This window comes from Peromyscus californicus, unplaced genomic scaffold, assembly GCF_007827085.1.
Source record: "Peromyscus californicus insignis strain IS unplaced genomic scaffold, ASM782708v3 Scaffold_9__1_contigs__length_137607984, whole genome shotgun sequence".
NCBI classification, from domain to species: domain Eukaryota; kingdom Metazoa; phylum Chordata; class Mammalia; order Rodentia; family Cricetidae; genus Peromyscus; species Peromyscus californicus.
The window spans coordinates 74502468-74525889 of record NW_026294617.1 but is presented as its reverse complement, the minus strand read 5'-3'; the positions used below and the strand labels follow the sequence as shown (position 1 = coordinate 74525889).

The 23422-nt window shown below is 49.6% G+C and overlaps 1 protein-coding gene across 1 annotated transcript; it reads right to left on the bottom strand.

The window, feature by feature from the left end:
- Window positions 1-14321: 14321 nt before the first annotated feature.
- On the bottom strand, window positions 14322-18364 carry Txnip (thioredoxin interacting protein). The gene is made up of 8 exons (XM_052730268.1): window positions 17822-18364; window positions 17257-17329; window positions 17000-17147; window positions 16798-16900; window positions 16410-16666; window positions 16145-16301; window positions 15885-16036; window positions 14322-15754 (listed from the first exon to the last, which is right to left on the bottom strand). The coding sequence occupies exons 1-8, from the start codon at window positions 18069-18071 to the stop codon at window positions 15713-15715; spliced, it is 1182 nt and encodes a 393-aa protein (XP_052586228.1). The 5' UTR covers window positions 18072-18364; the 3' UTR covers window positions 14322-15712.
- Window positions 18365-23422: the final 5058 nt, after the last annotated feature.

The following is a 23422-nucleotide window of genomic DNA, read 5'->3' as shown; positions in this document are numbered from 1 at the left end:
GCTCTGATTGGCTTCCGAGGAAGCCTTCCTCAAGCTGATTGGTTGCACGCCCTTGACATGCCACAGACACGAGTAAGTTGCGTGTCCAGTATAGAAACTGAGCAGGACCTGCATAGATATCTGGGGGTGCTACCACGGGAGACCCCACTCACCCTTTAAAAGTCGTAAGATGGAATGTGGGAGACGTGTCAATAAATGTCTCAATTGCCTAAAAGGCAGGCCGACTGAATTCCCTACAGCATCGTGAGCTGCAGACCCGAAACCCAAAGTCAGATATTTCTGACCCCACTGTACATGGAGAATGGGGCTTTAGGCTCCATGGAGGGAAAGCATCTTTAAAAGCCTCGTTTAAATGTGATAGCAAGTGTTAAGATAGAAGCCCGGCCAAGAAAACGGAGACGGGAACAGGAATAGAAACGAACATTCCAGAGTTATTGAGCAATTTGTGATGATTGATGTGTTTCCTTTTCTAGCTCTCGGAGTGAGGTGGAGCCAGGGGACTTGTCGCTGGGGTTTCCCACAGTTCACAGCTGCTGTGGCTGTAGCTAGGGAGGGACAGCAGGAAACAAGAGAAGGACCCTGACAGGTTTTCTTTCGTCTTTCTCCACTGCGTCCCCTACACACCCAGGAGGGAGACACTATCCTAACCTCATCACTTAAATTTAGAGCTTTGTTGGGGGCACCTGCTAGCCCACCGATGCTCCTCTGGAAACTCCCTTTTTATTATATTTCATTTATTTGAAGGCAGGCAGGGTGAGGAGGGGTGGGGTGGGTTTAGAGGAACACCATGGCTTGTGTGTGTAGAGGGCAGAGGATGACTTGCAGGAATCGGCACCCTCCTCTTACCCTATGAGACATCTCACTGTCCCTGGAAACTTCTTCTTCTTTTTTGGTTTGTTGAGACAGGGTTTTGGGCCATGGTGGCGCATACCTTTAATCCCAGAACTCGAGAGGCAGAGGCAGGCGCGGATCTCTGTGAGTTCAAGGCCAGCCTGGTCTACAGAGCGAGTTCCAGGACAGGCTCCAAATCTACACAGAGAAACCCTGTCTCTAAAAATAAATAAATAATAAATTAATTAAAAAAAAAAAAACAAAAAACCTCTGTAGCCCAGGCTGGCCTTGAACTCACCACAGCCCTGCGGGTCCATTCTTAAAGCAATGGAACAAAGGTCTGGACAGGAGGTAGCAGAGAAGGGCAGCAGCCGCATCTCCACCCAGCTCTCCACACTCACGGTCCTTCACGTCCCTTTTCCCATGATACAGGAGAAAGGAGGCCAAAGGTTGGAATGACCACTCGGGATCAGTTGTACTGCTGCCTCAAAGACAGAGTATGTGGAGATCAGGCCACTCGTGGACTCTGCCCTGCCTGGACGCCTGCCTTTCCTGGCAGATGACCTTGTTGGACAAAGCCAACGATGACACGAGACTCCGCACCTTCCCCGGATTCCTGAGCGGTTCCAGGCATGAGTTAAACTGTTTCCACTGACCTTTCCCCAACTTCCCAGAAGCACTACCAGACAGGCAGAGGCCCGAGTCTAGGTCCAGGAGCCAGGGGCAAAGCTAACCTTCCTGGAAAGGCACCTTAGCCATTGAGGTCTTGCTCACAAACATTTACACCAGACCCAGGTGTGCTTGGCACTCATGTACATAACACCCATTAGGGACAGTTCTTATTGATTAAACTGTCCCCGGGCCCCCTGCCTGGGCTACAGAGTAACTTCTACAGCAGGAAACCTACTCTCCCTGACCCATGTGCCACCCCTACCCTCCCGGGCCTCTCCTACTTGGGCAGGACATGTAAAATTGTGAGTCTGCAAACAGGTAGGTACAGGAACTCCAGTGGTTTGAGGAGAGCCCACACAGAGATCTGGACGCAACGTGCAGTTTAGGTTGATTGTGGAGAACCAAGAAAACTGGAAAGCCAGAAGACAGATGGATAGAATAATTAGGCACCTATGGTTTGGTAAGGAAAAGGTAGCTGGTCTCTGCAACTCATTTTTATGGTTGTTTGAACTTTGAAAGTAAACAAGGGTGTGGACTGGTCAAGAACAAAGCAGGGTGTGGGGAACTGAGGGTGTAGCTCCATAGGTAGAGCACTTTCCTAGCATGCTCCAAGTCCTCCTTTCTATCCCCAACACCACATAAACAGAGCATAATCGCTGGGCGGTGGTGGTGCACGCCTTTAATCCCAGCACTTGGGAGGCAGAGCCAGGAGGATCTCTGTGAGTTCGAGGCCAGCCTGGTCTACAAAGTGAGTTCCAGGACAGCCAGGGCTACACAGAGAAACCCTGTCTCGAAAAGCCACCAAAAAAAAAAAAAAAAAGCATAGTGGCATATGCCTACAACCCTTGGCTACATGGAAAACTTGAAGCCAAGCTGGGGTATAGGAGACACTGCCTCAAAAGACTTAAAAGAAAAACAAACAACAACAACAAAAAGCTGGGCCAGGGGGAGTGACTGTCATTTCTGACAGGCAAAGCACCATCTCATTGCTTGGTTTCCTTCAGAAAGTCAAAGTTTCAAGACTCCGTGCCTCAGTTTCTTCTTGTCTGACGTCTCCAGAGAACCCTACTACCCAGTGGAGTTGGTGTCGATCCACTTGCAAAGGTACACATGGTACTGGGTCTCGTCATTGGCTTTGTCCAACAAGGTCACCGGCCAAGAAAAGCAAGACCCAGGCAGGGCAGAGTTCAAACATGACCCGGTTTTCATGACAGTTTGTCTTTGAGGCAGTACAACCGATCCCAAATGGTCACGCCAACCTTTGTCCTCCAAATGGTGGGACAGGTCCCTGTCTTGCCAAGCTCATTCAGTCCCCTTGATCTCCCCGCCTTATTTTCAGCCCCACGGGCTAAAGATACATCAGGCACATGGCCAGTTGTTTCCAAGAGCCTTTTCAGCCAGCGTAGCTGGGGATCAGCAATTCCTGCAGCGAGAAAGAAAGCAGAAGACCCCTTCAGTGGAGAGGTCAAGGTCACAACCTGCAGGTCAGGACTTTTACAGCAAGGGCAACACAGAGAGATTTTGGACCAGAGAAGGGGCTGCTGGTACTGGTCCTTCCTATCTGTCCTCAAATACGCCTGGCCAGAAGGCCGAGGAGATAAATGAGCTAGACAGGAATAGTCCAGTTAGGTAATCTGGCCAGGCTAGCAATGACCTTTTCTCCACTGACTTTTCCCCTACTGAGACCTATATTTCCCCAAGGAAATCATAAATATAGAAATGTGAAATCCCAATTAGGAATTCTATTTTCTAGTATTATCACAAAGAACTCTTTGCCTAATCCAGTGGGATTTAATGTGTCTCTGTTGTCCACTGGCTAACCCAGAGGGAGTTAGTAGGCACACACTGATCTAGCCCCAAGTACAGGACCAGAGAGGTTAAGGCTTCCGTCATCAGCGTCTATGACTACTTTCTGTTCTCAAACCTCCTCTGATCCCAGGATCATCAGCTATGGACTGTGCTCCCTACGGCTCAGACTCCTTCTGCTCCCTGAGTGGCCACAATCCTATGATCCTACCTCTCTGGGTTTATAGTTAAGAAGTGAAAAGAAGGCCGGGCGGTGGTGGCGCACGCCTTTAATCCCAGCACTAGGGAGGCAGAGCCAGGCGGATCGCTGTGAGTTCGAGGCCAGCCTGGGCTACCAAGTGAGTTCCAGGAAAGGCGCAAAGCTACACAGAGAAACCGTCTCGGAAAAAAAAAAAAAAAAAAAAAGAAGTGAAAAGAGCCAACAGCGGTGGCTCACGCCTTTAATCCCAGCACTCGGGAGGCAGAGGCAGGAGGATTTCTGTGAGTTCGAGGCCAGCCTGGGCTACAGAGTGAGATCCAGAATAGGCACCAAAACTACACAGAGAAACCCTGTCTCAACAACCCCCACCCCCCCACCCCCCCCCCACCCCCGCCAAAAAAAGTGAAAATAAAAAAAAAACATTGAAATGCTGCCTGTCCCCAGTACCCTGCTACTCTCGAGCCAGGCGTGGTGTCACGCCTTTAATCCCAGCACTCGGGAGGCAGAGGCAGGCGGATCTCTGAGTTCGAGGCCAGTCTCGTCCAGAACTAGAGTTCCAGGACTGCCAGGGCTGTTTCGAAAGTGCTGGGATTATAGGTTTGTGCCACCACACTTGGTTTATTCCAAGTGTGAGGAATGTGAGGTTGTGTTTGTGTGCATATTCATATATGTGCAGATGCGTGTGCTCATACATGTCTATATAAGAAGGGTAGAAGTCAACCTAAAGTGTTGTTTCTCGTGTATGCTCTAGCTTGTGTTTTGAGACAGGCTCTCTCACTGGCTTTGAGCTTTTGAAGTAGGCTAGGATGGCTGGACATTGACCTCAGCAGTCCATCTGTGTCCATGTCCCCAGCCCTGGGGCTGCAGAGATGGGACACCACACTCGGGTCCCCAGGCTTGCAGAGCAAGCGCTTCCTGACTGAACCTTTCCTGACTGACTCCAGCCTTCTGGGTGAGACAGGCTCCCCAGCTGGTCTCAGATTTGAGAGCCTGGCTCCTGAGTGCAGGGATTACCGACAGGTGCCACCACACCCAGCAAGGAATACCTACCTAACCAAGGACGGGTGAGGTAAAGGCGGGACAAAGGACGACCGAGGATTCAAGATCATCTTTGGCTACATAGTGAATTTGAGGTCAGCCTGGGCTATGAGAGACCGTGTCTCAGAAAAAAAAAAAAAGAAAGAAAGCCCGCCTAAACTGGAGGTCCTTCTTATCATGGAGATGACTCCTGCAGTCCCCTTTGGACAGGGACAAAGGCCTTGATGTTTGTTTTTCTTTTGCTCTGTTCTGGTCAGGTTTGCAACCATTTTGAGAGGAAACTCCCTTCTTCTCCAGTTAATGCTTCCACCGGCAGGGTGGGGAAAGGAAGTGAGCAAAGCTGGGCTCTGTGGGAGGGCCAACCCCTCGCTCAGGGAGAAGAGCAGCGCTGTGCAGTCCTTTTCTTACCCAGGCCTCCCTCGGGCACCCGGCGACTTTTTCCTGTCTGACCATACTTGGATCTGGCTGCGTTCAGCCCCTCACCTCTCCCTTACTTGGCCTGGATCCTGTTTTGACTCTTGTTTTCCAGTCCAAACCAGCACCCTCACACCTGTCCAGGGGTGTCAGCAATGTCCGCAGACCTCTCAGGGGTTGTTCGGGGCCTGGCCAGCAGAGGTGGCTGTGGACAAGGAGGTCTTTTCACTGAGACTTGTCCTCACAGTCCTCCAGGTACTTCAGATAATTTTCCTCTTGTTTTATTTATATATTTATTTATTTTTGTGGCAGATAAGATCTTATGCAACCCAGGTTGACCTAAAACTTGCTATGCAGCAGAGAATAGCCTTGAACTCCTGATCCTCCTGTCTCGGCCTCCCTAGTGCTGAGATTTCCCCCCTTGGATTTTGGGGTGTGTGTGTGTTGTATGAAATTGCAGGTGCATGTGCATTTGTGCTACAGTTGTGCACACGGAGCTCAGGGGACAAGTTTGTGGACTCTGTTCTCCCCTTCCGTCTTTACATGGGTTCCGGGGCTTGAACTCAGGTCACCAGACTCTGCGCCTTTCCCTCTGAGCTATCTCACCACTTTTCCTGCCCCCCCCCCACTTCAGTCGCCTCTGAGAACAGCTTGTCCTGTTGCCAGCCGTGGCCTGTAGCCTGTAACTATTAATCCTCCTGCCGCATGCTTCCAGATGCTGGGATTTCAGGAATGCAATGCCACACCGGGCCCCTAAAATGGAGTAATAAGAGTTTCTAAATGTTTACAGCCAAACCTTTAGGAAGACGCCGTGCAGGCTTCTAAACATCGGCAAGCTGTTTTGGCTAGTGCTCTGCCTCTGGCTTGGCCTTTTCTCTGTTTGTGCTCTGTTTTGTCAACTTCAGCTAAAATCAAGATACAGGAAGAGGAACACAAATCACAGTGTGTTTGTGCTGGGATTCTATCACAGACTGAAATTCCACCACCCTGCAGGCTTCCCAGCAACCTTGGAGTATCTGTGTTGAGAATTCCTTCCTTTACCGCAAAACAGGGTAGAGAGTCTGGGAAGAAATGCTAGGACATAGGAAGGAACCGAGGGAGGGGCGGAGGGTGCGGCTGACGGTTTAAAAAGAAGGCCAAGAGAAGACGAAGGCCACATTGAGAAGTTCCATAATTTTTCTCTTCTCCCCTCAGCCCCATGCCCAGTTTTCAGGACCCCTCCTCCCATGGTCGACAGGATCTATTAGGCTTGCAATTGAATCTCTGCTTCCCGGCCCTTCCAGCTCCCACGTGACCTGGTTTTCTAGGCAGCAATGTCAACAGGTCACTGTTTTCAATCTCTCCGGCCTCCACAGGCATCTCTTCTACTTGGGTTTTCAGTCTTAAATTCTGTTCCCAGGAATAGGGAGAGTAGGGCCCAGAGGGTTCCGGAGTGTTTGGAGCCCTCCCGCGGGCCAGCCAGGGAGGTAGACATGGAGCACTCCCTCCATGGGGAAAAGAGCCCTGGCTCCCTGCCCAACCCCACTTTCTGAGTGTGGGACAGGAAGAAAGCTTCTGCAGCTGGAAAGAGGCAAGGCTGAAAGCCCACGGGGAGAAGGGACAGAGCAAGACACACAGAACCGGCCGTCAGTCCGGGTGGGTGGGAGAGGATGTCAGTGGAGGAGTCTTCATCCGTGGAGCTATATAAAGGAAGCCCCCAATTCCCCTCCTCTCCCAGCAACTGAAACCCTTCCTCTCTCTCCGTCTGTCCAGGAGGTTAAAAATACCCGCGATGAGCACCTAGCCAGACATTTCCAAGAGCCTGTTTACTGACTGCTCGGTTGACTTGAAGATGTCTAGTCAGTAGTTCCATCACCCCAAAAAAAGACAGAGAATGGACCTCGCTTGACATCCCGGGACTCAGGTCACGTGGAATTCACAATCCTGTCCCCGTGATGTTCTGTCTCTCTCCCTCCATCACCCTGTTGCCTGGAGATAAACAGGCAATCGGTACACAGAAACATCCCAGCGTACTGAGTTTGGTCACTCTTTTCTCTTTACGGAACAGGCTGAAGAAAGACTAGAAAGGACGAAGCCCAGGAAGGTCAGGATGGGACCAGAACAATCTAGATCAACTGAACTGGGCCTCGTGGGTAGTCTCAAGACGTCAGACCCTTGTACTAACCCGCTAGTCCACCTCTGGGAAAAGATCAGAATACCTTAGAAAAAGGAATTCTAAAACCGAAGAAAAGGCTCAGAGACCCATTAATCTTGCAGAGGAAAAGGTTCGGTTCTCAGCACGTATATACAGTAGCTCACAGCCTTCTGGAACTCCAGTTCCAGGACCTTTCTGACCTCTGCAGGCACCAGACGTACAAGTGGTGAATATACATACATGAAGATAAACGCTCATACACATAAAAGATTAAAAACAGCCAGGCGGTGGTGACTCAAGCCTTTAATCCCAGCACTCATGAGGCAGAGGCAGGCGGATCTCTGTGAGTTCGAGGCCAGCCTGGTCTACTACAGAGTGAGATCCAGGACAGCCAGGGATACACAGAGAAACGCTGTCTCAAAAAAAAAACAATAAAATAAAATAAAATAATAATAAGAAGAAGAAGAAATGTAAAAAAAGAAGAAAAAGAAAGGAAGGAAGGAAAGAGAAAGAGAGGAAAAGGAATTGGAGAGCTCTCTAGTCTTGTGTTGAATGTCTGCATTCCCTGGTCCTCAGTTTACCACACTAAATTGCTGTGGGATGGTCTGTATGTCAAATGTGTTGCTGATTGGTCAATGAATAAATCACTGATTGGCAGTGGCCAGGCAGGAAGTATAGGCGGGACTAACAGAGGAAAATTGAGAGAACAGGAAGCTAGAGAAGGGGACACGGCCAGCCGCCATCAGGACAAGGAAGATGTAAAGTATCGGTAAGCCACAAGCCACGTGGCAAGGTATAGACTAATGGAAATGGATTAATTTAAGCTGTAAGAACAGTTAGCAAGAAGCCTGCCACGGCCATACAGTTTGTAACCAATATAAGTCTCTGTGTTTACTTGGTTGGGTCTGATGGATGTGTGACTGGCAGGTGAGAGAGATTTGTCCTGACTGTGGGCCAGGCAGGAAAACTTTAAGCAACACTAAATGTGTAAACTGGAGACATTAGCAGATTCAGTTACAGTGTGCTTGAGGGGGTCAGAGAACAATTGTGGGAGCAGATTCTCCTCTGGGGTTACAGATGTGCACCGTGCTGCCCAGGCTGCGCTGATTTTGAGTAACAAACACTTTTTGGCCTAACAGTGCCCGGATAGATTCTCCACTTACTGTGCTTTATATATTTTTAAAAAAGTATTTGTTCCTTTTTTTAAAATGTTTGTGAGCCTGTATTTGTGTGAGTGAACAGCACGTGTCTGTGGGTGCTCAAGGAGGCCAGAAGAGGGCTTCAGACTCCTTGGAGCTTGGGTTTGTGAGCCACCTGATGTGGGTGCTGGGGACCAAATCAGATCCTCTGAACAGCAGCAAGCATTCCTAACCACTGAGCCATTTCTCCAGCCCCTACATCAGTGTGCGTGCGTGCGTGCGTGCGTGCGTGCGTGCGTGTGTGTGTGTGTGTGTGTGTGTGTGTGTGTGTGTGAAGTCAGAGGACAGTTTATGAGGAGTTGGTTCTCTCCTTCCATGTGAGTAGTGGGGATTGAACTCTGGTCATCAGGTTTGGTAGCAAATACCTTTTTTTTTGTTTTGTTTTTTTGAGACCGGGTTTTTCTGTAGCTTTGGAGCTGATTCTGGAATTTGCTCTGTAGACCAGGCTGGCCTCAAACTCACAGAGATCCGCCTGCCTCTGCCTCCCGTGCGCCACTACCATCCGGCTGGTGGCAAACACCTTTACCCGCTGAGTTATCTCGCTGGCCCCATTTACGTTTTTGTGATCTTCACAACACCTCTGGGGTCAGTTGTGTGATTGGCTTTCATTTTTAGATGAACAGTCTGACCTAGGGGTGACACATGTCTACAATCCCAGCATTTGGGAGGCAAGAGGGTCAGGAGAGTGAGGTCAATGTGGGCTATCTATCGAGACTCTTTCTCCAAAACCACACACACACACACACACACACACACACACACAAAAGCTGGGGCATCTAGAGGTCAAAGGTCAACATGGGGGGGAGGGATCTTCCTTAATTGCGATTCACCTTATTATAAAAAAAAAAAAAAAAAGACACATGATGGGGCAGCAGTTAAGAGCATTTAACCTGGCCTGGATTCCCAGCACCCAACGGCAGCTCACAAGCGTCTCTGACTCCTGTTCTGTTCCCTCGAGCTCCGGAGGGCACGAGATGGCACAGAACACAGACAGACATGAGGACACAGCCGTCCACAGTCATTAAATAAACAAACTTGAAAGCAAGGTGGCAGCGAATGAACTGCCCATGGCATGGAGAGTTTAAACACGCCGTCCAAAGTCACAGGGCTGCCGGAGACACAGGGGGCACAGGTCCCGGGTCTGCGGCATTCTTAATAACTATTTCTCCTAAGTACCTGTGCTGGTTAGTTGCCAGCTCGACCCCCACTAAAGTCATTTGGGAGGAGGGCACCTTAAACGAGGAGCTGCCTCCATCAGACTGGCCTGTGGGCAAGTCTGTGAGGCGTTTTGATTAATGATTGACGTGGGAGGACCCAGCCCACTGTGGGTGGTGCTGTCTCTAACCATGTGGCCCTGAGATTAATAAAAAAGCAAGACGAATAAGCCATGGGGAGCAAGCCAGTAAGCAGCACCCCTCCATGGCCTCTGCATCAGTTCCTGACTTCCTTCAACGATGGACTGTGCTCTGGACATGTAAGTCAAATAAAATCTTTTTCCGCTCCCAGCTGCATTCGGGCACGGTGTTTATCACAGCGATAGAAGATAAAGTAAGACAGAACTGTATCGGAGGGCTCCTCACTGAACTTTTTCCAGGTTCTAGATTCGTACTTACTGGGCCAAGGCCTGCGGCCCTAGATCTGTAGCCATCTCTGGGAGGGGTTTTCAACCTCAGAAATACTGTGTACAGAAGGTCAGCATGGAGGAGGGTGAGATCTTCCTGTTAGGAGGCTTAGGACAGGAGGGCCAGTTAAGTGTATTCTTTATCTCCCTTCTGTGTTCTGTCACTTCGAGGTGATTCAAGGAAAAGAAACTCAGGCAGGACTCTGTGGATTGCTCAAAGAATGAGTCAGGGGTGGGCTGGGGAGGGGCTCGCGGTCAATAACGTGTTTGGCACACAAGTAGGAGGATCTGAGTTAGAATCCCCCAAACCTACTGAAAAAGCAGGACCTGACTAATGTTTCTAACCCCAGTGGTGGAGAGGTGGAGACAAGAAGATCTCTGGGGATCCCTAGCCAGCCAGTGGAGCTCCTTAGTGAACCTCAAACTCCTACTGAGACATCCTAGCTTAAAAAAAAAATAATTGTGGACAAGGCAATAACACCCAAAGTTGTGCTCAGGTTCACACACACACACACACACACACACACACACACACACACACACACACACCACACACACACAGGATATTAGTCAGTGTCATTAGACCTGTGTGATTACTTCTTGCTGACTGTATGTTTAGTTACATCCTCTTTCCGCAATGTTCTCTCTCAACGCCCCAACTCTAGTTGGAGCCTTCATTTTCCTTGTGTTTAAAGAAGGCCTTTGATTTTTTTAATTAACTACCTGTAGCTGTCACTTTGTAGCCCAGGTTGGCCTCAAACTCGATACCATACGCTGAGGATGGCCTGAATTTCCTGGTTCTTCTGTCTCCTTTTTTGAGAGAGGATCTCATGTATCCCAGGCTGGCCTCAAACTCATTAAACAGCTGAGCATGACTTGACCCTCCATGATCTTCCTGCCTCTGCCTCTCAAGTTCCAGGACTGCTGGTGTGAGCCACCAGGCTTTTTTTACACCGTACTGAAGATCCAACTCAAGGCTTTGGCTTTGTGCACTTCAGGCCAACAGTTTACCACTGAGCTTCATCTCTAGTCTTAAAAAAGTCTTGCTGTGTAGCCCAAACTAGCTTGATCTCTGTCTCTCTCTGTGTCTCTCTCTCTGTGTCTCTCTTTCTCTTCTCTCTCTCCCCCCCCCCCCTTCTCTCTCTTTCTCCCCCCCCCCCCCCTTTGGTTTTTCAAGACAGAGTTTCTCTGTGTAGCAGTCCTGGCTGTCCTGGAACTTGCTTTGTAGACCAGGCTGACTTTGAACTCACTGTGATCCGCCTGCCTCTGCCTCTGCCTCTGCCTCTGCCTCCTGAGTGCTGGGATTAAAGGCGTGCGCCACCATGCCCGGCCCTAGTTTGAACTCTTGATCCATTTGCCTCAGTATCCCGATTACAGGCATGTGACACCAGGCCCTGCTATTAATTTTATTTTCTTTAGGGATTTTTCTCCCTCTCTCTCTTTTTAATTTTCTTTTTGGCTTTCCTCAGATCTTCCAATACTAGATTGGACCTGATGAATAAATAATACTCAGAACTAGATCTCTACTCCTGGCTGTACACATAGGCTGTGGCTCTTTAAAGATTGAAAAGCGTGTGAGAAGAGCATGGGAAAAGAAGGCCCAGTGTTAAGTGGGGAAACAGCTGCCGTGGTGCTGAGGAAGTAAAGCTAAGCGAGTCTGCAGACAGAATGTCCCAGGGTGAGGCAGAAATTGTGTAGAGAAGGCCAAAGGAAGCAGAGTGCAGCCTGCTCGGCTCTCGGGAGGGATGGGTTTCCTCTCGGGGAGTGCCTTCTGGCAACTTCCTTCCCCTGCTAATTGCTGTGCTGCAGGATATGGCAGTGACTAGTGACGCCGTGCTAGTTAAGTCTAAATTAATTACACAGAATTGAAATTCCATTTTTCGTCACAGTCCGGCAGCTCCATGTGCTCCTGCGGCTGTGCCCGACAGCACAGGTCCACACAGCATTCCCATGCCCAGAGAACCCTCCTTCTGAAGGCCAGGTGTGGCGACTTACACCTAGAAGCCCAGCGCTCAGAGGTTGAGGCAGTGGGATTGCCAGCCGTGCGAGAGCGAGTCCCAGACTAGTTTGGGCGACAAGTGAGACCAACCTCAGAAAGAAACCTGAATCTTGTAGACAGCGCTCGATGGGGTGGGAATGGGGGTTGGGGTATCAGGAGAGGGTGCCTCTGTTCCGCCTCTTGCAAGCTCGAATCTCTTCAGTGGCCTGGGGTGTAGTTAGCCTCTCCCGCCACTCATATCAAGTCTGAGTAACTAGACTGTGTCCACACACACCCGGGTGCAGGCCTCCCGTCTCTCCATCCTCCATCCTGACCCTCTTTCCTGCTCTTGTCCCTGCCCCACCCCCCCAATCCCTGGAAACCAAGCCGTGTAAAAAACTTTCCCGTCAACTTTGACCTAATTTCCCGATCGCAAATTGAAAGGGGAGGGGCCACTAAATGTTTGAACAGGTGAGAAATGGGGAGGGCTTCAGGTGAGAGTCTTTAGGGAGAGCTAGATTCCAGCACATGGTCAACAGAACAGAAAGGAGCCAGCCCAGGCCGAGCTGTGGATCAGTTGATAAGGTGTTTGCCCAGCGTGGATGAAGCCTGCGTGCAGTCCTCAGCCGTGTGTGAACTGGGCACGGTAACACAGGCATGCCTATAATCCCAGCCCTAGGAAGGTAGAGGCCGTAATTCAAGATCAGAAATTCAAGGTCACCCTCATGACACAGCCTAGGCTAAGTGAAATCCACATCAAAAGACGAAGAAAAAGGTCATCAGGCTGGGGGTCAGGCCCTGCCTGGGTGAGCTTGGTGACCTGTGTTTGATGGATCCCTGGAATCACAGAAAGTTGGAAGGAGAGAACCAACTCCATGGTTGACCTCTGACCCTCGTATGCACTGTGGCATACACTCACATTCCTGTATATACACACACGATCATTTTCTTAAGGAAGGCGGGAAGGTAAGGAGATGAGCTATAGAGAATGGGCGATAAAGATCAATCACTAGAGTAGGAAAAAAATTTCTGTCTTCAATTTCACTTTCTGCTCAATTCAGCGCTCACAGGCTTTTTGTGGTTTTGGTTTGTTTGGGGGGGACACACGTTCCCAAAGTACCCACAAGCGGTACTCGTGGCCAAGGCTGCCTTGAATTCTTGGCGATCCTTCTGCATCTGCTTCTCAAATGCTGGGTTTTAGGTGTGCCCCACCACAGCAATAATTTACTTAGCAGTGAAATGGTTTTATCAGTCATCAATTCCCTGTGAGACTGCCAAAACAAAACTGCTCCCCAGGAATTAGGGTGGGGCGAAACAGTCAACCGTCACTGAGTTCTAATTATATGTTAAGAACTATAAAGAGAAAACTGTAGCTGCCTCTACAACACCCAAAACCTGCAACTAAGCTCTAAGTCCCAAATAGTTATTCTTTTCAGCATATGCACCATGTGGATGTTGGGGGAAACCTCTACAATAAAAACCAAGTTAGGAAAGAGAATGGCAGTCTGGCATGGCGATACACAATTCTAACTCCAGTGTCTGCGAGGCTGAGGCTAGCCTGAGCTACAGAGAACCTGTCTCAACGAAACAAAGGCAAAAACTCCATCCCCACCAACCACCCCTGGGGTAGGCAGACTGAGGCCTCTGCCAGTCCTGACCCAGTCTCACTCTTTGGATTTACAGAGTGTCCTCTGCTGGGCATTAAGGACCATCAGGGCATCCACAGGACTCCAGTATTGAGTTCCTGCCCACCTGAGCAACCCCCTTTCATTTCCCTCTGACATTTGCCTCCCCAGTCCCTTCTTCCCAGATCTCTGCCTTTGTGTAAATAAAAGCTGCTCACACGGATTCAAAATACAAAAAGGAAGCTGACGCTTTCCCTTCCAATCCCCTCACAAAGCTATTTCTTAAGAATTCATAAAACTGAGCATGGGGAACTGTGACGGCGGCTCAGCGGGTAAAGACACTTTCTTCAAAGCCTGAGGACCTGGTCTCTGGGTCCCACAGAGAGGGAAATGCCTCTTGCAAGGTGGGCTCTAAGCTCCACATGCCTGCCTGCACCCACACACGTCCAACATAAATAAAAATCCCGGGTATGGTCGTGTATGCCTTTAATCCCAGCACCTGAGGGGCGGGGCCCGGAGGACCAAAGTTCAAGATCATCCTTAGCTCCAGGAGCAAGGCTGAAGGACTTTGGTGATAATTAGCTGTAGACGTGGTTAATTTGCTTCCATCACCAGATCCCACCAACTTAGTCTGAACGGAGCTCAAACCACCTGATGTGGAGCTGTCCCCTCAACACTGACATCACTTGGGGTCTGCAGGGACAGCTCTTCTCCACAGGGTTCTCAGCATCGTGAAGCATGGGAAAGCTACTGTTTTCTAGTAACTTCTCTAACATCATTTCACAGACAAGAAAACACGGGGGTTTTTTTTGCCATTAAAAAAACTTTATTTTTTTTTTTACAAAGGATATCCCCACCTTGGGGTGAAAATATATTTGAATGAGTACAAAATATAGTTTTTGTCATACAAAAAGATACACAAAATACAAAAAAACAACAAAAGTGAAACCACCTTCAGCTCACATGCTTTCTGGCTGAGACATTCTCAGAAAAGGGTGGAGCTCAGCGCTCTGACACAGGACGCGGGACAAAGTGCTATGGCTGAGTGACTGGTCAGGCGCTGGCAGCCACAGTGAGAGCAGGAGTCCTTAACACTGGGCAGGACAAGGGTCGGGGGCGTCTTGTGAAAACCCGCTCAGCGCATCGGGTACGGCTGTCAGCCACCACCCATCCTAACCAAATCAGAACTACACAATTCTGCACACCAGGACAGTCTCAAAAGTAATAACCAAGCTGGGCCTTGAATCTCAGCACTCAGGAGGCAGAGGCAGGGGGATCTCTGAGGCAGCCTGGTCTATGTAGAGTTCCAGGTTAGCAAAGGAGAGAGATCCTGCCCCAAAAAAAAAAAGTCCCTTTGTCCTGTCACTGGGCTTGACCCTTGAGACAGACAGTAGTAGAGTTTACACCTGCCATCGAGATTAAAACAAAGTTGACAGGGGACTAAAGTGCTAAGGACGTCACCTTAGAGTCAACTCCAAGGAGTCACACGGAAGAGTCCCCATCTGATTAAGTTTGCAGCAAGAGAACACAGTGCAACAGGCTATAAAATGGCTTCTACGGCTGTCGGTGGGCACAGCCACAGCTGCTCTACCCCAGGTTAAAGTCAACTGGAGCAGCTCTCCTAGAATTCACAGGCTTCACCCGATCTCCAAGTCCAAACCACATCAGCCTCGGAAAGGCTTTTCTTTGTAAGGATAAGAAGGGAACACTGGTTTTTTTTAAAAAAACAAAAAAACCAAAAACACACCTTTCCCAAAATTTTGGCCATGATTTTCCTTTTCCTAGGATGTGAAATTGATTCTGTCCCCCATGGCATGGAAGTTCACGGTTTGCTGTTAATTTAGAACTCCCTTTAAAAAAAAACTTGGAAAGACCATTCCAGAAGGTCATTTATACTCTGACTCAAAAACTACAATGTCTTCATTTCCAAGACCTGGGACAAAGTGGACTGGGTCTGAACTTCTCTAGTGTTCGTATATCCATCCACCCGGCAGACACTCGTACACACAGTGCGGGCCCTGGCTGAGTCTGCACCACTGAAGCAGGAGACCCGCCTGCTGACCGCCGCCCCTGTTGTGGAGTCAGAGGCTGGGGCGGACCCCTTCCCCACTGTGAGACAGAGTCTCTAAAACACTGGAGTCCAAGCAGAGAGGCAGAAAGAAATGAGTGAGTAGATGCATCTTTTCCCCACACGCTCACTGCACATTGTTGTTGTTGTTAAGGATGGAGGGGTCCACCTGGGGGGAGGAAGAGTGAAGAAACTATTTTAGATTTTTATTAAGTAGAATAACCATGCATTTAATAATCCTTCCTTCCTTCAGAAGGCCTGGGACAAAATGTCAACAATGAAAAAATAGCAATTCTCACCTCCGTGTACGTGGGTGGGGGCATGAACTGGAACTCAGGAGCATACATAAAGATAGGGCTGTCTTGAGAACCGTCCACGTCATCCAGCAGGGGGGTGGTGGGGCTCTCTAAGCGGTGGTCTTCAGGAATGATGTCCATATAGCAAGGAGGAGCTAGAGAGAGAAAACGGGATGAGAAATCCAGCTAAGAAATGCCTGACCCCACCACATTTCACAAGCCCGATCAGGCCAAAAGAAAAATAGGTATTAGATGTAGCTTACCTTCTGGGGTATCTGGGATGTTTAGATCTATCCAACTCATTTCAGAGCTCGCTCGGCTGGCCATGCTGGATGTCCGGCTGCTCAGACCTGACCTGCTGCCAATCACCAGGGGGAGGTCAAGGATGACTTTCTTGGAGCCAGGGACACTAACATAGATCTAGAAAGGAAGGTGGCAGTTTGTTAGATGGGTGGTGTGGAGGAAGCACTGAATTTCTAACTGAAGAACTGTTTCTCTTCCAGAACCAAGCCCCTACACTTCACTCACCAGCAAGGAATATTCCACACGCAGGATGTTGCAGCCCAGGATGGATGGTCTGATTTTCTGCACTCGGAGGCTCTTGCCACGCCATGAAGCGCAGGTCCCTGAGATAATGTGATTGCCTCTGACTGAGGACAGCTTCTGAGTCAACACTTTGGTCTGGCCATTGGCAAGGTATGTGTGCCGTGCCACAATAGCTGCTTTGGGGACCACAATTCGGGAACACGTGTTCTCAAAGTCGGCATGGATGGAAATGTCATCACCTGGTTAAGAAAGATGAAGAGGTGTGAGCATCCACTAAATAACTGGTACTACCACTTCCTCTACTCCATGACCCCTCCACGCCCACAGCTCTGGCTACCCCGGGTAGTGTTTTAAAGCACTAGGTTTTTACCTTCACAGAATCCTTTTCTGTCGATTCGGGCAGAGACGGACACACGCCCATCAGGAATGAACATGCAGGAGACCTTCTTCTCCTTTTTAGCCGATACTGGTGCCTGTGGAGAAGGACACAGTATTTTGAGATATTTCAATGCCCCAAGCATCTAATTTATTATCCCTGACCAAGGAGAACAGAACTGTAAATCAAACCTCACCATTAAATCAGGGGTATTGACGTCCACTAAATCCATCACTTCAAAGTTTTTCTTTGCCTCCTGAGTCGGCTGGCTGGGGCGATCAAGAAAAGCCTTCACCCAGTAGTCGACACAACCATATTTTCCTTTGAAGGATGTTCCCAGGGGTCTGTGTAAAAAAAGTGGGAAAAAATTAATGCTCTCTAAGAACAGTAAGAGATCAATGGGGTGGGGGGCTTTTAGAAATAGAGTCGAAGGTGCTTTGGGTCGATGCTTACCCTTGAGGAAGTTCAAAGCCAAACTTGTACTCGTAGGTGTTTCCAGGTCTCATGATCACCATCTCGTTCTCACCTGCAGGGAAACAAAGGCAAGAGCCCATGAGGTTTCTGGTTACACTTCCAAAGCATCAGCGAAGACTGTCTGGGCAGCAGATAGGGCTATTTTACTTGCTTTTTCATCTCTTACACGATGGAATAAAAGATCCCACTGCACTTTTTTTTTTGGACAGAAAGTTGCAAAGCCCACAACGACTAAAAGGCCCATCCGGCACAGTTGCCCCAGGAATCGGGTACAGACTGTGAATACATTAATCTTTAAGCAGCTAAGGCAACACCTTCAGGAAACTGTACACATCACCCTTGGTGGTGGGGGGGGGCGGGGACGAAGTGGGGGGGGAGTGTAGCTAAATACTTGCAAATTAAAACTTAAAAACATCGGGACGAACACAATTCAAACCATTAAATGAACAACTCAAAACACTTGGTGGAGACTCCAGCGCCTCCTTTTAAACCCACCCCCATCCCCCGTCACCATCCGTCCTGCAAAGAACAGCTGGGTCAGTACCTGTTGGCTGGTCCTCTAGGAGAAGCGTGTCTTCATAGCGCAGGTAGTCCAAGGTCTGTTTGCATTGCTGAGACCCCTGCATCCACAGGACCTTGGCCACTCCGCAAGCCAGGATCCTGACGGCTTTGACTCGAGTAACTTCACACACTTCCACTATCACCCGGCCGGCCACCTTCTCCCCACCGCCGTACACCTTTTCCGGGTCGTTGAAGACCACCTCAAAAGACTTGATCTTCTTGAACATCACCATGATTGGGCTCAGCGGGTTCAAGGAAGAAAAAAAAAAAAAAAAGCGGAAGCGGGAGAGGGAAAACGCCTAGAGCCCTTGGAAGCAAATGAAGAGTTCACCCTCGGGAGGGCAGGCAGGGCTCGACAAACCCCAATCAAAATGTGAAGGAGCCCTCTAGCCAACGGCGCCTGCAAGTTCCAACCCGCGGGCTGTGCCCAAGGCTTTGCGAGGAGAGGAACAGCCGCTGTCTCGGCTCCAGCAGCTGGAGGAAGCCTGCCTGCCTATCCCGGGGACGCGAGGAGGAGGAGAGTGTCGAGCGGGAGCCGGAAACGCCCTTATATAGCTGCCCGGCTCGCAGCCCCACGCGAGCGCCGGCCCCGGGGCTCGTGCAGCCCTCGTGCACAGGCCTCCCATTGGCTGCTCGGGCCTTGTTTACCGGGCCTCCCACCAATCAGCGAGGCCGCAGGGGCGCGTGGACACGGTGTGCTCCGGCCGGGAAAACGGTGGTTGTTGGGGTGCGCGGCCGTGCCAGCAGGAGGGGCGGGGTTCGGGGCTGACCGACGGCTCCCCCGGGAGCTGGGCGGGCCCCGGGCCCCGCGTCCCCGATCCCCATCCAGGGACTCGGCCTGGGGTCACGGTTGTTTGGGTGTGTGGGGTTGGTTCGGCTTTTTCTTTTTTTAGGTGAAAGAAAAAAAAAAAAAAAAATGTGCTTAGGCGAGGGTTTCATGCCTCGCGTTAGCCAGCGCAGTTCATGTCGAGGCGACTGTTCGTTCCTGGCTCACAAGTTCGCGAAGTCTGTGAAAAACAATCCCCGTTGCCCCAAGGAAACTTCGGGCCTGGGGGGAGGGCGAGGGTGCAGAGGTGTTGGTGAGAAAGCGCCCCACCCGGTGCCCTCCTAGTGCATGTCGACGGAAGACCAAACGCGGGGGCCAGATGGTCGAAGGGCCCTCCCAGCCCTCATTGGGAGCCGGGGCGGTGGTCTGGTGTGCCCCCTTCCTTCCCTGGCCCTCTGGGCTCCACTGCTCCCCACCCGTGTACACTCTATTCTGTTCTCTGGAACGGAAGCAGTAAGGGAGTGCCCACATCCTGTTGCTTATCCCCTCATCTCTGAAGTCTACCTGTGAAGCTGGGGAACACTTTGTGTATGTTCCCACATTTACCTCATTGCAGCTTTGGGGCGGTGTGTAGACCTCTCCTTTCGTCCCTCTTTCTCCAGGAAACAAGGGAGGGTACAAGCAAGGGGGAAAAAAAAATAAAAGGAAGAAAAAGATCCAGCACTCCTGACTCTGGGACTTTGTTCCCGAGTGTATCTCTCTCTCTCTGTCTCTCTCTCTCCCCAAACTCACTAAATGAAATGCATATCCCTAAGCCCGGTTCACACTCACCAGGGCTCAGGTTGTATTGGTTTCACTTGGCTATCTGGTAGACCAATCTGACAGAGAAGCCTCCAGGAGCTGACTCAAGAAATAACTCTTAAGTGTGCTAAGAAAACCTCGTGTGCAGAAGAGGGGATTCCCAATTTCCAACACCTCCCCCCAACACCCCCCAGGTTTCTCCCCCTAGGCATTGAGTCCTAGACTCCTTCCATATTTGGGCAGTTATTGGGAGACTGTTGCCTTGTTCCTTGTGCTGGAAAATAAAAGACAGCGGTTCTGAGTTTAATTTTTTATTGAATTGGATAATTTTATTGAATTGGATAATTAAGAGCTTTTGCATGGATAAAATTCTGCCTTTGCACCGTTGGGAGCCTGTTCACTGACGTTAATAAACACACCCTCCCCTTGCTCACATGCCCTAACCTCACTGACATCCGAAGGCTAACAAGTTACAACTCGACCTCAATCTTAAGCAAGCTCAGAGTTGGACACCACGCGGTTAAAAACCACACACACAGCACTGCAGCCTCAGAACATGTTGGTCCTTAGGGTGTGTGTGTTTGTTCCAGAAAGGTAACTAGGCTTGAGGTGTCTTCTGACGATAAACAGTATTGATTAAGAACAAAGGCGGTAGGACTCTCACTAATATTAGTTCCAAACTGTAGGAGGCATCTGGGGGAAAAAAATTAGCTTGGTGTTATAAAACATCAAAATGTTTACCAAAAGCGCACATATCAATATTGTTAAATAGTGTGGTATGTGGCGGCGTAAGATTTAAAAATTGTATGTGTTTGGGTGCCTTGCCACATGTTTGCCTGCTGAGGCAGAGTCCAGAAGATGTCAGATACCCTGGAAATTGGAGTTACACAGTTGTAATTGCCCTTTTGGTGCTGGGAATCGAACCCAGGTCCTCTGATACTATTAACCACCAAGCCATCTCTTCAGCCCCAGCTACATAAGATTTGAGGAAAACCAGGGAGATGGTGCCAGGCCAAGAATTCCCCTTCACCAGCTATGAGCCCCTTCCCTTTCCTCCTCGGAAAGTCCCTGTCCCAGAGCTCAAGCCCTTCCTGGCATGTCAGCCACAGGCCAGTTGGGGAGGCGCAGGGGGTGTAGCCAGGAGCTGTGGGGCAGAGCATAAAGGGGCCTACACGGACCCTACTGAAGAGCCCTGCTGACTGCCCTGGTTTAACCCTGTGAAGGCAGCATTGGGGTGCTGGTTTCCCTCACCTCACGCCTGGAGACAGGCCACACCTAGCTCCAGAGCCCCCTTCTGAGGTGAGAGCTGTGCTCCAGAACATCTCATCCAAAGCAGGAAGCTGCTTTGTTCTGGGAGCCATGCCCATCCCACTCCTTCACTGGGGAATTTGTAAGTGTTCGATCCCCAGAACCCCCACAGTAGGAGAGAACCATCCTGCCCCCCACCCCACTACTCACTCCCAGAGGCACACAAAATAAATGAAATATAAACAACTATTGTTGTTTTTTAATATTTGAGGAGACCACAGGAAAGGAGGAGGGGTGGGTGCTGGTGGGTCCCAGGGTGTTGACTTGGGCTGTCTTGGAGAAAAGACACCGGTATTATTTGAGATCGTCTATGGCGTATTGAGTTTTTTTAATTTAAAACAATCCCGTGGACAGTTCTGTGTCTTGTCCCCTGCCCGACAGTCGCTTCTTCTTGTTTTGCAGCGCTCAGTGCAGACCACTTGTTTGTTCTGTGTTCGGCCAAAAATCTGTTTAACTTTGGCAGCCGAGCGCAGCTGCTTCCCGGGCCCTTCGCCAAGGCGTGTTCTGAATTGGCTGCCTCTTGGATAAGCTGTTTATAACCTTTCACCTGGTATTCCGATAACAATCTGTCCCTCTTCACACACACACACACACACACACTCCTCAGTTCTTGGGTGGAAGAAAGAAAAGGTCTGTATTATAAAGTCTTGCCCTGCACACAGGACAGACGTTTGTGGGTACAAGGACAAGGTGCCCAGGAGGAGCAGAAGGCAGGGCTTGGCTCGGGAGTTTGCAAGTGAGGTCATCGTTTACCTGCCCCTTTCCCACCCTCTTCTTCCCGGTTCCAGTAGGAACCCCGTGGTATTTGTCCTTTGTTTTCCTCTAGATGACCTGATAGCCAGAGCTGGCAGGCCGTAAGCCCAGTGGACAGGAGGGGATAGGGCCATGACTCCACACCCTTTCCTTCACCTCTGGCTTTGCAGACATTTAAGGATGCAGGGAATGCAAAACTGTGTTTTCTGAATCTCTTGTCAGGACCCTCCACTCTGTAAATTTGTCTTTTCCTTCATCCATCCCTTTCTTTCTTGTTTTTCCCTAAGGAATGTTAGTTTAGAGGTGGGAAAATGTTAAATGAGACTGGGATTTGAGACTGCTCACTTGCATACATGACTCCAAGTCATACATAAATAAGAATACCTAAATATTTACATGATATCTTAAGAACTTGAAGAGACTTTTTTTTTTATATAAGATTTTTTTATTATGTATACAGCGTGTATGACTGCAGGCCAGAAGAGGGCACCAGATCTAACCACAGATGGTTGTGAGCCACCATGTGGTTGCTGGGAATTGAACTCAGGACCTCTGGAACAATAGCCAGTGCTCTTAACCTCTGAGCCATCTCTCCAGCCTGAGAGACTTTTTTTTTTTTTTTTAAAAGACAAGGTTGCATGAATCCCAGACTGGCCTCAAAACTTGCTATTTAGCCAAAAATGACTTCAAAGTTATTTTTTTAAAGACAGGATTTCACTATGAATCTTGGGCTAGCCTCAACCTCACAGAGATCCGCCTGCCTCTGCCTCCCTAACATTGGAACTAACAGATGCCCAAGTGCTTTCCCAACTGAGATTCACCCCCAACTCAAGAACCAGTTCTCTACATCCTTATGTCAAGACCACTTTCTTTGTAAAGCCATCTATGGTCTTGTTCTAGACAGAATTAAAGTTGAGTTATTTCATTTAATTCTCACAATAACCCTGTGGCTGGGCGTTAACTAGATCAGGCACAGGAAGGCTCAGTGATCTGCCCCAGGTCACAGGTTTTGTAAGTACATCCAGAACTGAAACCTAGGTCTGTTTGTCTGGTGCCAGGCAGGTGACTCACTCTTACAAGCCCAGCATTGGGAGAGTAAGGCAGGTCGATTGCCGCCACTTCATGACGAGTCTGGGCTGTATGGTGAGTTGCAGGCCAGCCTGGACTACGGTGTGAGACATCGTTTCTTGGGGCTTTGACATGTATCTTGTTCACTCGTTGTAAAGGAATTGTAAAGGGCAAGACTGTGAGTTTTAGAGTTAAAGAGAACTAACTCTAACTAGTTGCCTTATTTTGGTCACATGACATCCCCTCAGCCAGCCAGCTAAAGTCTGGTTGGAGCCATTCCTGGCCCGGACCCTCTGGTGTCTGCTTTGAAGCTTTCATCGTGGGTACCTGTAATAAAGACTGGTGTGGTGGGACTCATGCATAACATACCTCATCCGGAGGCCCACGCTTCGGTTAGTGAGGAACTGAGGCCCTTTTCTTTTTTTGACACCCGGAGAAAAGGTCTTGCCTGGCTGCCCAGGCTAGTTCTGAAGTCCTGGAGCTCGGTTGACCTTCCTGCCTCAGCCTCCTGACTGCCAGGTCTGTAAGCTGTACCACAGCTGGCTTGAGTCCGGAAAGAGAGTCCCCGAAGTCAGCTTTGTCTGTTGGACCCGACCGCTCCCTTTCCAGTTAGCTCCTTCTCTCTCATCCCTCTAGAACAGTGGTTCTCAACCTGGGGGTCGCCTAAGACCGTTGGAAAACAGACATTTGCGTTACGATTCAGAGCAGTAGTAAAATCACTGTTATGAAGTGATTTTGCGATTGGGGGTCACCACATCATGAAACTGGATTAAAGGGTCACAGCATTGGGAAGAGCGAGAACCACTGCTCTAGAAGGCTTTCTTCAAGATTTCTGGAAGACGCCCAAGTGGGATTTATTTATTTATTGACAACTACATAGTTTAAAGA

Bases quoted from the DNA above. Each gene is read 5' to 3' on its own strand.
- Txnip (XM_052730268.1), bottom strand. From the start codon at position 18,071: ATGGTGATGTTCAAGAAGATCAAGTCTTTTGAGGTGGTCTTCAACGAC. The intron at 16,901-16,999 runs GTGAGGTTTGAT...CCTTCTCCACAG, and splicing joins TCAATACCCCTGATTTAATG to GCACCAGTATCGGCTAAAAA. The intron at 16,302-16,409 runs GTGAGTGAAGTG...CTTCCTTTCTAG, and splicing joins GTGTGGAATATTCCTTGCTG to ATCTATGTTAGTGTCCCTGG.